The sequence below is a fragment of the Maylandia zebra genome, linkage group LG6 (assembly GCF_041146795.1).
Source record: "Maylandia zebra isolate NMK-2024a linkage group LG6, Mzebra_GT3a, whole genome shotgun sequence".
Classification (NCBI taxonomy): domain Eukaryota; kingdom Metazoa; phylum Chordata; class Actinopteri; order Cichliformes; family Cichlidae; genus Maylandia; species Maylandia zebra.
Window position 1 is genome coordinate 31,588,328 of NC_135172.1, and position 15,141 is coordinate 31,603,468.

The 15,141-nt window shown below is 40.2% G+C and overlaps 1 protein-coding gene across 1 annotated transcript; it reads left to right on the forward strand.

Moving 5' to 3' along the window:
* The first annotated feature begins 2,136 nt into the window (after positions 1–2,136).
* On the forward strand, positions 2,137–14,825 carry LOC101487690 (voltage-dependent calcium channel gamma-4 subunit). Its single transcript, XM_004539203.3, has 5 exons — positions 2,137–2,222; positions 2,348–2,800; positions 10,272–10,355; positions 12,793–12,933; positions 13,206–14,825. Exons 2-5 carry the CDS (start codon positions 2,578–2,580, stop codon positions 13,760–13,762), a joined length of 1,005 nt encoding a protein of 334 aa, XP_004539260.1. The 5' UTR covers positions 2,137–2,222; positions 2,348–2,577; the 3' UTR covers positions 13,763–14,825.
* The last annotated feature ends 316 nt before the right edge of the window (positions 14,826–15,141 follow it).

A 15,141-nucleotide genomic window follows, 5' to 3' on the forward strand; every position in this document is an offset into this window, starting at 1 on the left:
AAGACCTCTAATATAAATTTGACTCATTACACGACTATTTTAAGAGACATGCAGTATTTTACCAGCCTCGTCTCAGCTTACGGTTAATTGGACCAATTTCTCTGACTTGCTTTGAAAGCGACAGCAGACAAGGAAGCATTTGAAACAGTCCAAAATAGATGAAAGGATAGATAGTTGATGATTTTCTATTACATGACGGTACAGAAGATTTCAGAGTCTAGGTTTTCTGTTTAATGATGCAATGTGAAGCATCACATCTCATCTTCTGAACACTCACCTGCTGTGATCGTCTCGTGTTCACCTTTCAGTTCAGTTTCATTTATATAGTTCCAAATCACAACATAAGCTACTTTACACAGTGAGGTCAAGAGCTTGCAATATTATACAATATTACATTCATAATTTTGCATTCTGCTGTTATTTACATAGCATCCTGTGTTTTTGGAAACAAGGCTGTGGGGAGATAGCCAGTCACTGAGCATGCACTTAGGAACTTGGTAAGGGAAAAACTCCCCTTTAACAGGAAAAAGCCTCAGGCAGAACCAGGCTCAGGGAGGAAGACCATCTGCCCTGACCGGTGAAAGTGACGGTAGATTGGAGAGAAAAAAATGTGCATTCAAAACCAACTGAAAAAAAATCCACTAATCAGTTTGCTTAGCCCAGAAATGTGCAAGTCATGAGCCAGAGATACTTGCCAAAGGTACATCCAAAGTGAAGACACAATAGTATCTTGCAATAGTGGCATAAATGAATTGAAGGTTAAGGAGATGTAAGTATTTCAGAGGTGCTTTGTACATCTCAGGACCTTCCATCTTGGACGTAAGGTCATGGTCACCCAAGTCCACATAAACTTCATTAAAAAGAAACATTTTAAGGATAAAGCCCGACTGAGTAAAGACCAGTGGATGCACTCCAGTCCTATCAGCCATCTGAGGGAGAGCTTAGCCTGTGCTGTGGCATAAGATGCCAAAATGTGGAACAAATACTTCTAACTTGCTTCCCAGTAAATGTATTTATGCAAAATTGTCCTCACATTCTCCGTGTGCTCATTTTTTTTGTCCACCCTCTTTGTTCTCATTTTGCTCCATCTTTCATTCCTGTTTTCATGCTTTTATCTTTTGCTCTCTAATCCTCGTTTTTCTGTCCTACTTCATATTTCCAGGCTTTCCTATACACACACACACAAACACACACACACACACACACACACACACACACACACACACACACACACACACACACACACACACACACACACACACACACAATTTTTTTAACTCACTCTCTCACTCTGCAGGGACCAGGAAGTGAGTCAGAGTCCGGGATCTTAGAGCTGAATCTATACTAAAGGATGGACCCCTCTCTCTTGTTTAGTGTGAAAAAGACCACGGCAGGGGGGCATGGATCACGCTGGCCTTTATTTTAATACATTTGCAAAAAAATCAAATTAAATAAATATTTAATTTATTTAAATACATGAATACACGTTTATGTTTTGATGAAAATGTGCATCACACTGTATCGCATTATGTGTGATGGGAGGGGTCCGGTGACATTTTTCAAGATAAAATACGAGAGAGAAAAAAGTCTAAAACTGGCAGAATTCTCTGATAATTTTATAGGATTTTTATCAGTTAGCAGAAACGATACGTGGATTTTTCGTTGTGAAAAGATCTGCTCTTGCTTTTCTACTCTTACGAGCTCAGCGATGTTGCACGCTGACTGCTCCGACTTCAAAGTTGTTTTGATGGATGTTTTCAGAAATATTTCATCACTGGTGATCCTTTCAACTCTAAAGTTCCTGCACAGTCACAAAGCAAATCTCTCTCATCTCCCTCTCTCTCCTAGCAGTGGTGGCGTGTTTTTTAAAGACTTTTCCTTGATTTTAAATATGCATTTAAACACTTGAAGCCCAGTTTTCAGTGCGTGTTTTCAGTGCGTGTGTACGAGTGTTCGTTATTACCGTGTTCGTTTCTGTACACTTGTTGATCATTTCTTCATTTTATGTGCACTCGGTAAAAGCTAGAACCGTTTTCCACCCGCACATGACGACCGCCAGTAGAGTGACGTTTTCTTCATTTAACAGCTGTTACCATCACCGTTTCCAATTGGCTAGATCCGTTATAGGTGTGGTCTGGAAGAGCGATGCTGCGTCCATTGTTAAACCGACCAGTTTTATTTTGAACACTGAGCTGTAAAGAAGCTTGAGCCGTGTGTGATCCGTATGTATGCTGCGGTTATAAACGTCATTTACAAAATGTTGTGGTAAAAAAGAAGTGCACTTGTTCGAGGAATTTTTCTCTTCTTCTTTTTTGTGTGTTTTGAGTTAAATTTCCACCTGTTGCAGGATTGAAGACACCACCAGCTCACTGTAAGGAATTAAACGAAAGCTGTGGTCGATCAATCTCTGCAACTTGGTTTGAAGTCCGATTGAAGTTTGGGAGAAAGTGGAGCATTAATTAAGCAAAACGAGGATCGACACGCAAGTCCTTTCCCCCCAAGCCATGATCACTGGTACCGTGCGCTCCTCACGGTGTGCGTAAGCTGCTGTGGAGAATCTTCACATTATGAGACGCCATGGCATGGTGTGACCGAGGGGTTCAGACTTTGCTGGCTATTGTGGGGGCCTTCGTCGCCTTTAGCCTCATGACCATCGCCATCGGCACCGACTACTGGCTTTATTCCCGAGCCTATATTTGCAATGCAACTAATGCCACAACCGACGAAACCCAGATGCAAACCAAGAAAGTCAAAGGGGACCTGACGCACTCCGGGCTGTGGAGGATTTGCTGCATCGAAGGTAAACAAAGTCTGGTACCTTATGCAGTGACTGTGTAAGTTTCCAAACTTTTTTTTGTTTTATTTCGACTGCTTATAAACGATTTTCTCACTGTTGCGCCACCTGATTTCTTCCGAATGTTTGCTTTAACGTGGGGGAGGTGACGGTGTGCACAGAGATTAATTAAATAGTCAACGAGTCTGAACACCTGACCAGACCAGAAACGTTGCTAATTTCTAAAAAAGTTCGCATTTGTTTGGAACCTGCGACAGTTTGTGTGATATTATAACAAACCATTTAACACAATTTCCTTAGGGATTAATAAAGTATGCTGATTCTGAACTTTATTATCAGAGTCAATTCTCCCTTTTTTGATGGAATGACATGAAACATAATTTAATAATTTACACAAGTATTATATTTTCTACGAGAATCTGAGTGAAAGAGCTTCGTGTTGCGCACCAAGGAGGAGTTGTGTGTGCGTAACGAATCTTTTACATCTTTTCCCCCCCCTTAAGGTAAATTATACATTCACTGAAAAGGGAAAGAGCGGAGAGATGATGGATTGAACACGAATACGATTTAATGCTGTGAGTTTGCTTCTATGGCAGAGCATGGAAGAATGATCCCAGTTTTCGCATTCAGAGGGGGCGCAGCGCTTTCCGGTGTATTAGACTTTGTTTTAATCTGTTCCGAGGAGCGTCTGACTTGTTGTTTCAGGGAATTTTGTTGTTTCCCTCAGCTGTTCTGCATCTCGCTCCTGATCGCCTTTCCATGTTGTGAGAAAAGGTCGTTAATGTTTAGGCACACCTATCCACCGTCCATCGGACCGCTTCCTTGAAAAGACTTAAAATAAACGCAAACAATCACCTGATCCGCGGAAGTAGTCACCAATGACGTCTTCGATTGTGGCGCTGTCCATTACCATTGGTTCTGAAATTCTCAGTCTTAATGATTTTTTTTTCTTTTACCTGAAGAACAATTAAATTCTTCACAACAATAGAAGAATGCTCCGTCAAACAAAGCGCCTTTTTTCGTCAATGACGAAGTACCTTACTGCGTTTCATAATTCACATGTATTTACAAAGCTGCAAAGCAGGCTACCACAAGTAACTTGGAGAACAACTTGGGGTACAGTGCCTTTTCCAAAGAGTTGGGGTGAGGGATCTAAGAGACAAGGCATTTTCCCAGAACCCAGGCGTCTGTCTTGTGTGGAGATGAATACAGCCATTATTGAACTCACACTCCAAGCACCAACCATTACCATTACTACTTTTACTGGAATTTCATGTTTTGTTTTGTTTTTTAAAGCCTGGCTATTTATGGATTTCTTGTAATCCTGTTACTCAAAAGACATGTTCCCTCTCTCAATCTTCCTAAGAGATTCAAGCAGACGTGCACGCTGTTCTAAACATCTTCCCTCTGCACCATCTTCTCATTTCCTGCTTAAAATATTAGAAGGGTGTTACAACCTGCATGGACCTGGAACTGAAAGTAACACAACTTATCTTGCTCTTTTCCTTGTTCTCTCTCATGCATAGAGAACATCAGCACTTTTGCTGCAATACTGTGTAAGTCTATCTAGTGGCACACCTCTATCTGCATACAAACCCAGGCTAAGTCAACATGTCCAGTCAGTTGGGATACAGCCTCTTGAAAACGGTAGTACTAAATGCATTCCTGAAACGTTAAAAAAAAAGTCTCTCAGTTTCTACAACTTAGTGTATAATTCGAAGGAATCTATCCTGTTTTATTAAGTAAATTCAACAGCATAGATGCTGGGTGAGCCTCAGGAGATGTTGGCTAATGTTTCAAAGAGTAGCAAACAGACATCTATGAGTGCCTTGTGTTGTAGAACAAGCTGATGGTTAGATGAAGGTGAGCACTGGTGGATAATGAACTCTAATGGAATACAAGTGGAGTCATGCTGAAATAAGTAAAAAACTCACACTTAGGGACTCACCGCTAGATTCAAGCAAACACTTGGTCTGACTTTAAATTTTCAGTTCATGCAGGTCATGAAAGGTTAGTTAACTGTTATGTGGCTTTGTATGTGGTGATGAGGGTTAGGGTTGTTTTTCTTGTGTGTGTGTGTGTGTGTGTGCGCGCGTGTGTGTTGGCTGATGAATGCATTAGTAAGATGTCAAAGGCGTCCTCTGAGAAGAGCTAGAAATGTGATTCTGGGTTGCTGGGGGGAGGTTGCTATGGTGAAGCTATGCTGAGCAATAAAAGATGGGCCCTGCTCTCTCAGACACAGGGGCTCTTGGGAGATACCTCCCCCAGTGAGCTTCCTTTTCTTTTCTTTTCTTTTCTTTTCTTTTCTTTTCTTTTCTCCTGACATTCCCTTGATCATTTTGTTACTGCTGCTGCATGAAATATTGATATGGTTATTTTACTTTCACAAATGTTTGATTTATATGCATACAATCAATTATACCATAGCAGTGAATGTACCGTTCTGAACTTGTTAAAAGATTTACTGAACTTTAAAAGATTAAAGTTATATCAATTTTTTTTTAAAAGTTGACAAGAAGAGTGCTTCCACCTATGAATAGCCAAAAACGTACTTTAGAAAGAATGCACTAAAATAACAACATGAACCAAATACAGCAAAACTGAATCCACCTGTGACTGCTGACAAGTTAAATTCTGTAATCACTGGGGGGGAAAAGAGTACACTTGTGATTTACTATTAACCTGTGAAAGTGTATGAACATATTTAAAATGGACAAAGAATGGACCAGAGAAAGGAAAAATTCAGACTGAGACAGAAGGAAAGGACAGCGCAAGACCTTTAACCAGCTAATAATTTGTTGATTCACAGTGTCAGGAGTAATCGGGACCCACGTAAAAATACCAAAAATCACACCCACAGCAGCTGTCCTCCTAAAATGACATCAAAGACACTGTGATACTTGCACAGTCTCGCTGTGAAAGACAAATGGGCAAATGTGTTATGGTCAAGAAAAAAAAAACTTATTTGGTGCTAAAGAACATAGAAAGAAGCTGCTGGGAGCTCTTGGAAACCAAGATAAATTTACTCTGTTGAGATGAGGTCGAGCATATTTGGAGTAAGTCTAACCTAACTGCCACAGTGAATGTATTGTCCCCACAGTGAACATACAGAGGGGGGAGCTCAGGTTGGATATTGGTAAGATTTTATTGAAGGAAATGTCATTATTGATTGTGTCTGTAGGTCCATTTCCCTTACTGATTCCAGATCAATGTTCTGTCTGGGGGGAAAAAGTTAGCGTACACATTTTTGTCAGCTTTAATGCAAGTGTTTTATATCTGAGCCTCAACAGTTTAAAAAACAGGCAGAAATGTATGCTATCAATTTGGAACTCACAACTCTCTTAAAAACATGCCAGGATTGATCACAGGATGGATCAAAGCTATGAATAAGCTTGGATGCATAACGTGCAGAGACTGGACACCTTGGAATTAGCTCTAAACTGCACCTGATTCTTGATTTTTGATTTTATTCATGACACCATGACTGTCTGTGGATAGACCAAAATATCAGGTGAAAAGATGACTTTCATTCTCCCAGATGTTTGGCTGAGGAACAATATTATAAAATATGAATATTACACAAAGCACACTAAAAAAACCATTTCTAATGAAGTTAAAACTATGGCCTGAGAAACACAGCCCCTGTAGCTGAACAAAACAATTCCCAAACTGGCTGAACATTTAATAATAATGTATACTTAATTAATCCCCGTGGGGAAATTCCTCTCTGCATTTAACCCATTCACTCTGTGAAGCAGTGGGCAGCCATTGGGCGCCCGGGGAGCAGTGTGTAGGGACGGCACCTTGCTCAGGGGTACCTCAGGGTAGTCGTTCAGTGGATTCAAACCCCCGACCTTCCGATCATGGGGGCCACCACCCTACCTACTGAGCTATCCCTGCCCCATTTCTCCAAAAATGTGTGTTACACAGATATTCCTAGGGTATTTAAAAGTAGAATGGGAGGCAGAGCCTTTGGTTGAGACCTTTTTCTGTGGAACCAGCTCCCAGCTTGGATTCGGGAGACACACATCTCAACTTTTAAGAATAGGCTTAAAACTTTCCTTTTTGATAAAGCATATAGTTAGGGTTGGATTAGGTGACCCGGAATCCTCTGTGTGTCTAGGCTTTTTTCCCCCTGTCTCCCTCCCCTCACCCCTGACTGGTCGTGGCAAATGACCACCCCTCTCTAAGCCTGGTTCTGCCAAAGGTTTCTTCTTGCTAAAAATTAGTTTTTCCTTCCCACTGTTGCCAAAGCACTTGCTCAGAGGTGGTCATCTGATTGTTGTAGTCTTGACCTTACAGTGTAAAGTGCCTTGAGGAAACTGTTTTGGGGCTATTTAAGTAAAATAGAATGGGGAAATTCCCCATGCAATGGAGGATAGGGTAGGTCATCAATTCTTAATGATTCCTAATGGATTAAGCAACACAGTGGAGTAGATTATTTCATTTTTATTATAATACATTTTAGCTGTCAGCTGTGTTGTTATTTTTTTTACTCGTATGTTCAGTCTAGAAGCCATATAATCATAGTAATGTTATTGATTTTTGAATTTTCTGACACTGATATAACATTCCTGGGCTATACATCCAACTGTAACCCTACATATGTGTACTTTATATATGAAATTTTAATATTCTACACCTGTTGCTCCTTAGACCTTTTGGATTACACACTCAAAAAACTGATCCAGTGTCACTAAAATAGTATGTTTACAAATATAACAAATATACATTAGAGTAACACAGTAATCTTATTTAACAAGTTTTCTTGGTACAAAAAAATTGAAAAGAAAACTGAGTGGATAAAGAGGTTTTAGAAAATGGAAGTGAAGTGGCTTATTCAGACATGATTGTGGCGAGAGAGAAAAGGACAGAATGGGTGTTCAAAGAGACTGAAAGAGTGAATTTAAGAGTGTGGAGCCAACAGACTGAATCTGGGCTGTTAGGGATGTTTCATCACTTTATCACAGCCTGACTTTAATTTTCTTTCCCAGCTGTCTCAGAAATTAACCCTAAGAATCATAAATTTTGCACATCAAAACCGTGCGCTGGTGGCAACACTGACATAAGCTCTAAATGTGAAACGTAGAAGTTTTCTTTGCACTCATAGTGTCACGTTGTCTAAGTGCATGTCCTGCCTCATAAAACATTTCCATCCCAAAAATGTATGAACCATCTGAATGAGCTGTCGATCATAGAAACGTGATCTAGCTTGAGGATGCGTAAAGCCACTTGGGCATAGAAGAAGCAGCCAGTGATTGCAGCTAATCAGCCAGTGTTCGTGCTGATTTTGATTTTTAACCCTCAACTCACTCCTGACCAAACTAATAACAAATGCTCAAACATTAGTGGAAATCCTGTTCCCAGTATTTGCAACAGTGCATTTGAATGCACTGAATAACAGATTGTAGATGCAGAAAACCGGCTTCAAAGCTACCTGGTGGAGATTTCCATACGCTGGTCTATGATATTGTAAGGTTCAGTAACAGTTAATGAGTGCCTGCAAATCAAAGGCACCTCATTCCAGATTCAAGATTCAAGACTCTTCATCGTCATCATGCAAGTGTAATGAAATTAAGACAATACTCCCTCATATGGTACAAGAAAAAAGGCTTAAATAATATCAATACAATACAATATAAAGACAGGATAGGAATACAAAGTACAATATTTAAACACAATTAACTGATTAACTGATGTATTATAGTAAATTATAGTGAGTTTGGCACTTAATAGTGCATTTATTTAGAGGCTATGTGTATGTCTATGTAACGTAACGAAAAGTGCACCTCACATGAGGTATTTTACATATTATAAAATGTACATAATGATTGCACATAAGGTTTGGAGTGTTACAGTTAGAGGTGGATGCAACTTTCTATGATTATTAGTTATTTAGTTGTTAGTGGTGATACAAATACAAAAACAGATTAGGAAATGCATAAGTATTTGAAGAGGTTTAAAGAGTTAAGACTGATTTAAAAAAAAAACACCTGAAATGCAAAGAGTTGTCAAAGACATTGATGCCTAGCAATGAGGGGAAAAAAACAGCGATGAAGCTGATGAAAACTAATGAGAAGCTCACAGTGAATTACTTCCTGGTGATTCTGGTCTGTCAGTGGATGTCACTGGGTGTATTCTTGAAAGCTTGTTGTCCCTTTAAGCTGATGTGATCAACAGATCTGACTCCTGAAGCCACGCCGACTTCTTTGCTTACAGTATTTTGACTCGGACTTGGCCAGTGTTCAAGGCAGAAAAGAATTCGTTGCTGAATTCTTAACTACACTCCACGGGCCCAGTGGAAGCCCCTATGCCTACTTCCAGTGACTACAGTGCACATTGAATTGTTGTCAAAAGATGAGACATTCTTGCCTGTAAAACTGAAAAACATCTCATTAAACAATTCTGCCATGGATGCTGGAATAAGACTGTCATAACAAATTTGCAACTTGAAGGGAAGAAAGACAATCCTCCATCCTTTACAGAGCTCTTGGGGATGACACCATCGCGATCAGATTCATTGGCTATGACAGCAAGCAACTGGCATAGCTGAAGTTTGGAAAAGTCAATAAGATGTGAGTTAACTCACATCTTATTGACTTTGTCGCCCTGCCAGGCAAAGTGAAGGAGAATTGATGTTGAATAGTGACAGACTTTTTGGATTATAAATAGTGATTAGAAACATCTCCCTCTAAAACAGCTGCTCTTCCTTATGGACTGTTTACATGCACCCATGTTCTACAAGGTAGATGTCACTTGATTGCTTATGCCTGAGTTCAAGAATCTACTGCATGTGAACTAGGATAGAATATCAGTACTTCATCTCTTCCCCTTAATTGTAGTGTAATATTGGCATGTTGGACGACTCTTCCACATTTATTCACATTAGCAATTTGAAATCTACAGAATTAAACGGGACAGGGCTGACAATCGACAGGCATGGTTTGATTTCTTGGATTAAGATACTGTGTGTATTTGATTTAAGTTCTAATAAATTCTAATATATAAGTTCAGGCAGGAAATTCAAGAGCCAGACTTTAAATTCAAAGTCTAACCTTTCAATATTCATAATGCTCCAATGTTTTATTCTCTTAAAAGTGGAGGGAAGATTTTCTCAGTGAAGAGCTTGGGTGAATAGAAGGTGCCTGAGGGCTTGGGAACTTCAGAATCTCAGATCCACAGTGGTCTGCCCTCAAATGGTTTTTGACATGGTTATGGGTGAAAACAGGACATGTCTGCTCCCAGTTAGATATACTTTGCCGAGAATAGACTTTAGCTTTCTGCAACATATTTGTCTCAGGTTCATAAAAGTTGCATGCTGATCGAGTGAACGGTCGATGTGTGGCTCCTTTTATCTCTGAGCTTCTCGTGTTAACTTTCAACATGAAGACCCAAATTGCTGTTTTAATTTTTGTAGTTTCGAACCTGCACATGCACATTCACATTCACACTCAGTGTGTTTTTGGCTTTTGCACAGGTATCAACAAAGGAAGCTGTTTTCGGATCAATCATTTTCCAGAGGATAACGACTACGATACAGACAGCTCAGAGTACATCTTACGTAAGTCACTGCAACCGCTTCATCTTCAAACACTCCAACACTTAATCCCTCTCTCCCTGCTCTTTCCTTCTTTTTTTTCTTGAATGTGATAGAGTTATTACCAGGCTACTTAATGTGTTATGGCATGTCTATCCCTTTCCCATAAAAAGCCTGATGTCATGACAGCAATTGGAGCAATGGAGATAATGAAGTGTGTTGTGTGCCGAGTAATAAGGCCCGTCCAAAACAAGCCAGACTTTGGCCACATGAGAGCAGATTTCATATTTGGCCTTGGCCTTTTGCTTAATACCCTTGTTAAAAATAAATAAACAAACAGATGCACTGAAAATTACAAAGCATTTAATCATTTTACTGAATATTTATTTATGTTTCAGGTTTCAGATCAGCTCTGTGCCTCAAGCCAACTGTTACCATTTCGTGTGTTGTCCACAATATGAATTTCAATAAGCTCAAGAAAAATTTATTCTGGAATCACTTGGTTATGTTTTTTTTTTTTTTAAAGGCAGCTGAATATGCTAGCTGGACTGTGTATCTGTAAAAACCTTTATGCGCTGAACCACTGGACATTATTTCACTTCATTTGTTTCACTCGTGGAAGAGTAATGATGCTTGTTTGGCAGGGCGTGTCACCTACTGCCGTTTATTCAGCTTTTAGGCTGCTCACAAATTCCCTCTAGTGGCATTTAAGTGTTGGACATCAATTCAAGTATTAAACAGTTTTTTTATTTTAAACATACCCATCACAATTTTTGCCTATATGCTAACTGAAACCATTTAGAAAGAGAAATTACTATATTTCTATATTTTGCGGGAAAAAGATAAATTGTATCGGTTTAAATTCTGATGATAAAACAAGGCGAATAAACGATTCCAGTTATTTTACTAATGTGTGGTGCTGTACTGCAGTAACTGTAAAAAATAAAAACTTACAGTATAGCTGCCTAGCCTGTGGGTTAGACTTGGATTTGTAGTTTTGGACTAGAAAATGTGTTAAAGGCTTGGGCTTGGGTTGGCAAGTGAGACTGCAATCAACCAAAGGATTGCTGAAGCACAGACAATATTCTGGTGTTAAGCAGTGAGCATTTAAAGGTAACTTCAGCAGCTACAGTCAGTGGGGCTTTGTTCAGACTCTATGCACCTGTAAGTAATCTTGCACTCACTCAAAGCAGAGAGAGAGAGAGAGAGAGCCTGCAGACTAAAGAAGACAAGACAAAACAGAGGCCTTGGCAACAACCACTGTTACTGTTAGCAGTTCCGCTAAGTCCTCATGTGGTGCTCACTAAAGCAATAATGAAATGGTGAAATGTAAAAAATTTAAAAATGATTCTAACTGATGAGATGGTGATGGATTAGCTGAACTGTTTTAGTAAGGACCTTGGAAATATGAGTGAATTACTTTTTAGTGGAAAACTAAACTTGTCAGCCACATAAGGTCATTGTCAGTCAATCATTCTTTTCATCACTTTTAGCCTGCACACAGGTTGTATGGACCCTAGAAGATTATTGAACATTTGTTGGAAAGCTGAGTTCATTTTCACTAGCCTTCACCAGTGTTTAATCAAAAATCCCTTTCTCAGTTGGAACCTGTCTGACAAAGTGAGGGATGCTAAAAGTTAAAGAAGGTCAACAAAGGATGAGAAACATAGTGATTGACATATTTTAAACAGGAAGTTGTAGAATAGGAGGCAGAGCCTTCGGGCTGCAGGCCCATGTTCTGCACAACCAGCTTCCTGTTTGGATTTGGAAGACAGACACTCTGTACTTTCAAGATTAGGCTTAAAACTTTCCTTTTTCATGAAGTTTATAGTGAGTGCTGTATAACGTGAGTCTTAGTCATGCTGCTTCTATCTAGGCTGCTGGTGGTTCCCATGATGCACTTTCTTTTCCACTCACCTTTTTACTCCCTGTCTTTATGCACCACTCTGCATTTAATCCCTAGTTATTATTCATCTCTGACTCTCTTCCACAAAGTGTTTTTTTTGTCCTGTCTCCCTCCGCCCACCCCTGAATGATCGCGACAAATGGCTGTCCCTCTCTGAGCCTGGTTCTGCCAGAGGTTTCTTCCTGTTAAAAGGGAGTATTTCCTTACCACTGTCGCCAAAGCACTTGCTCAGAGGGGGTCATCTGATTGCTTGGGTTTTCTCTGTTTTCTCTGTATGATAGTTGGGTCTGTAGTATCTGTAGTCTAGGATCAAACACCTGTGAAACTAATGGTATTTCTTTCAGTAGTAGTTGTCCTTTTTTAGTTAGTTCTCTTACCCATTAGACATAATGTCTGTGTGCCAGTATGTAATATAATCTAATATTGGGGGGTATATATTTTTCACCTGTGCTCCACTTTACAGTGGTTATCTTCTCTTTTTGAAGTAGTTTACATTATATTCTCAATTGTGCTGACAAGACATTTTCACACTCTCTGTCTCTCTCGTCTAAACAGGTATAGTTCGTGCATCAAGCCTGTTTCCAATTCTCAGCACCATCCTGCTGATGTTGGGTGGCCTGTGTGTTGGAATTGGACGCATCTACAGCAGCAAGAACAACATCCTGCTCAGTGCAGGCATCCTGTTTGTAGCTGCAGGTAGGACGAGTCAGACAGCGTACCACAGATAAAGAATCAAAACCAGGGTGACAACAAATAGATCGTGTGTAGTGCAAGAGAGTGAAAGAAGGAAAAGGTCAGGTTTTATTCTGAGATACAGTGCACTTCAAAAATACCTTAAGTCATTAGAGTGCACCTTTCTCACACTCACAAAAGGACAATGGCAAAAACACTGATTTTCTTTACATGTAGAGTCTCAGTTTTGACCTTTCCTACAACAGCATTCCTTCTCTCATTTATCCTCTCTTCAGGCCTGAGCAATATCATTGGCATCATCGTCTACATCTCCAGCAATGCCGGCGACCCGAGTGACAAGAAAGACGAGGACAAGAAGAACCAGTACAGCTATGGTTGGTCTTTCTACTTCGGTGCCCTCTCCTTCATTGTAGCAGAGTCAGTGGGCGTTCTTGCAGTCAACATTTATATTGAGAAAAACAAAGAGACGCGCTCCCGATCCAAACGTGACTTCATCAAAAGCACCTCATCCTCTTCGCCGTACTCTCGCATACCAAGTTACCGCTACAGGCGGAGGCGATCGCGTTCCAGTTCCAGGTCAAGTGACCCATCCCGTGAGCCCTCCCCAGTGGGAATGAAGATTGGCGGAGGAATTGGGGGGGGACCAGGGCTGGGGCTGAATTTGCCAGTGGGCGGTATATCCCTTTATTCCCTGAGCAGGGACCCTTTGAAGGGTGGAAGTGGTACTGCAAGGCCCTACAGCCCAGAGCGGGACTCCAGGTTTTTACAAGTCCACAACTGCTTCCAGAAAGATGTCAAGGATGGAGGAAACAGGAGAACCACTCCAGTATGAGGTCAGGAGTGTATCCAACAATAAACTTGATGGTACACATTAGATGTTTACAGTTGATGAGAAAAGGGTATTTTCTCGCCAGGACTGTTTTTGGCAGCGGCAGCAATGAAAGGTCCGAATTTAGAGTTGCTTTTCTTACATCCCTCTGTGATAGAAAAACACCAGTATTTCAATGGGTGAGAGAGAAAAATGACTTTTAATGATTGTGGTTGCCACAATTTTGTAGCAATATTTGAAGAGTTTGGTTTTTGAAAAATATAATGCTTAAAATCTGGAAGGAATATTCTGCTCTTACAGAAAGAAATGTGCCCGTCCTTGTATTCTGTAAAGGTAGTCATTTATGACGTTGCCTTGAACCTTTAGTCTCAGAAAAGGAATTCTTTTGATTAAGATGAAAATAACCTGCCAAACTTGTTTGCAAAAGTGATCTATGTAACCGTTTGTTATCAGAATATAATCGTATTGTATTTGTTTGTACCTTAACACAAATGGTGCTAACTCAATCTGTACATCTTTTATAGTTTTAAGCCTTTCAAAGCCCATTTGAATACTTTTATTGCGTCTTAATAACCTTTACCATGTACATGAGTCATGTCATAAATATGTGTTGCCGTATGTGTGTGTGTGTGTGTGTGTGTGTGTGTTCCTGTCTAGCTATCTTTGTGAGGACCGAAATCTGCATTCTACTATTCTTGTGAGAACCACAGTCACTTGTGAGGACACACAACCCGGTCCACACAAGTTTGAAGGCCTTTTTGAGGCTCAAAATGTTTTAGTGTCAGGGTTACAATTAGGTTATGGTTAGGTTTAGGGTTAGGGTTAGGCATTCATTTTTAATGGTTAGCGTAAGGGGCTGGGGAAAGCATTATGTCAATGAAGGTCCTCACTAAGATCGCTGGACGGGTGTGTGTGTGTGTGTGTGTGTGCGTGCGTGCGTGCGTGAGTTATGAATCTCAAACACGCCTACCACACCATGGCGTAATTGTGCTATGAATATGGATCTCTGTATATATACTGTATATTAAAAGTGACAAGGCACATATTAATGTCAGTACATCCAGTATGCTGTGTAATGTGTCAGTGTTTATAGGTACAGACTGCCTGTGTAGTTTGTTCTCCATTCGCTCAGGGACGATGTACAGAACAAATGAGTTCCTTTCCTAAGCCAGACAGACTGTTACAGCTGGCGTGTTTAAAGGCATAGGTTATATCATGCTCTTTGTGTTGCTGTTCTCTAACAGGACTCCTGCTTCTGCCTTTACTTTCTTTGTGTTGGGGAAGGTTTTATGGGAGGGCTGTCTGGTACAGAGTTTTGATCACGCTCCGAAAAATACACTTGCAGACACTTGTAATCTCATATTTAAGTATTTCTGTATTAT

Coding starts and splice junctions, on each gene's coding strand:
- LOC101487690 (XM_004539203.3), top strand. CDS start 2,578: ATGGCATGGTGTGACCGAGGGGTTCAGACTTTGCTGGCTATTGTGGGG. Junction 2,801..10,271: donor GAGGATTTGCTGCATCGAAG/GTAAACAAAGTC, acceptor GCTTTTGCACAG/GTATCAACAAAGGAAGCTGT. Junction 12,934..13,205: donor CATCCTGTTTGTAGCTGCAG/GTAGGACGAGTC, acceptor TCCTCTCTTCAG/GCCTGAGCAATATCATTGGC.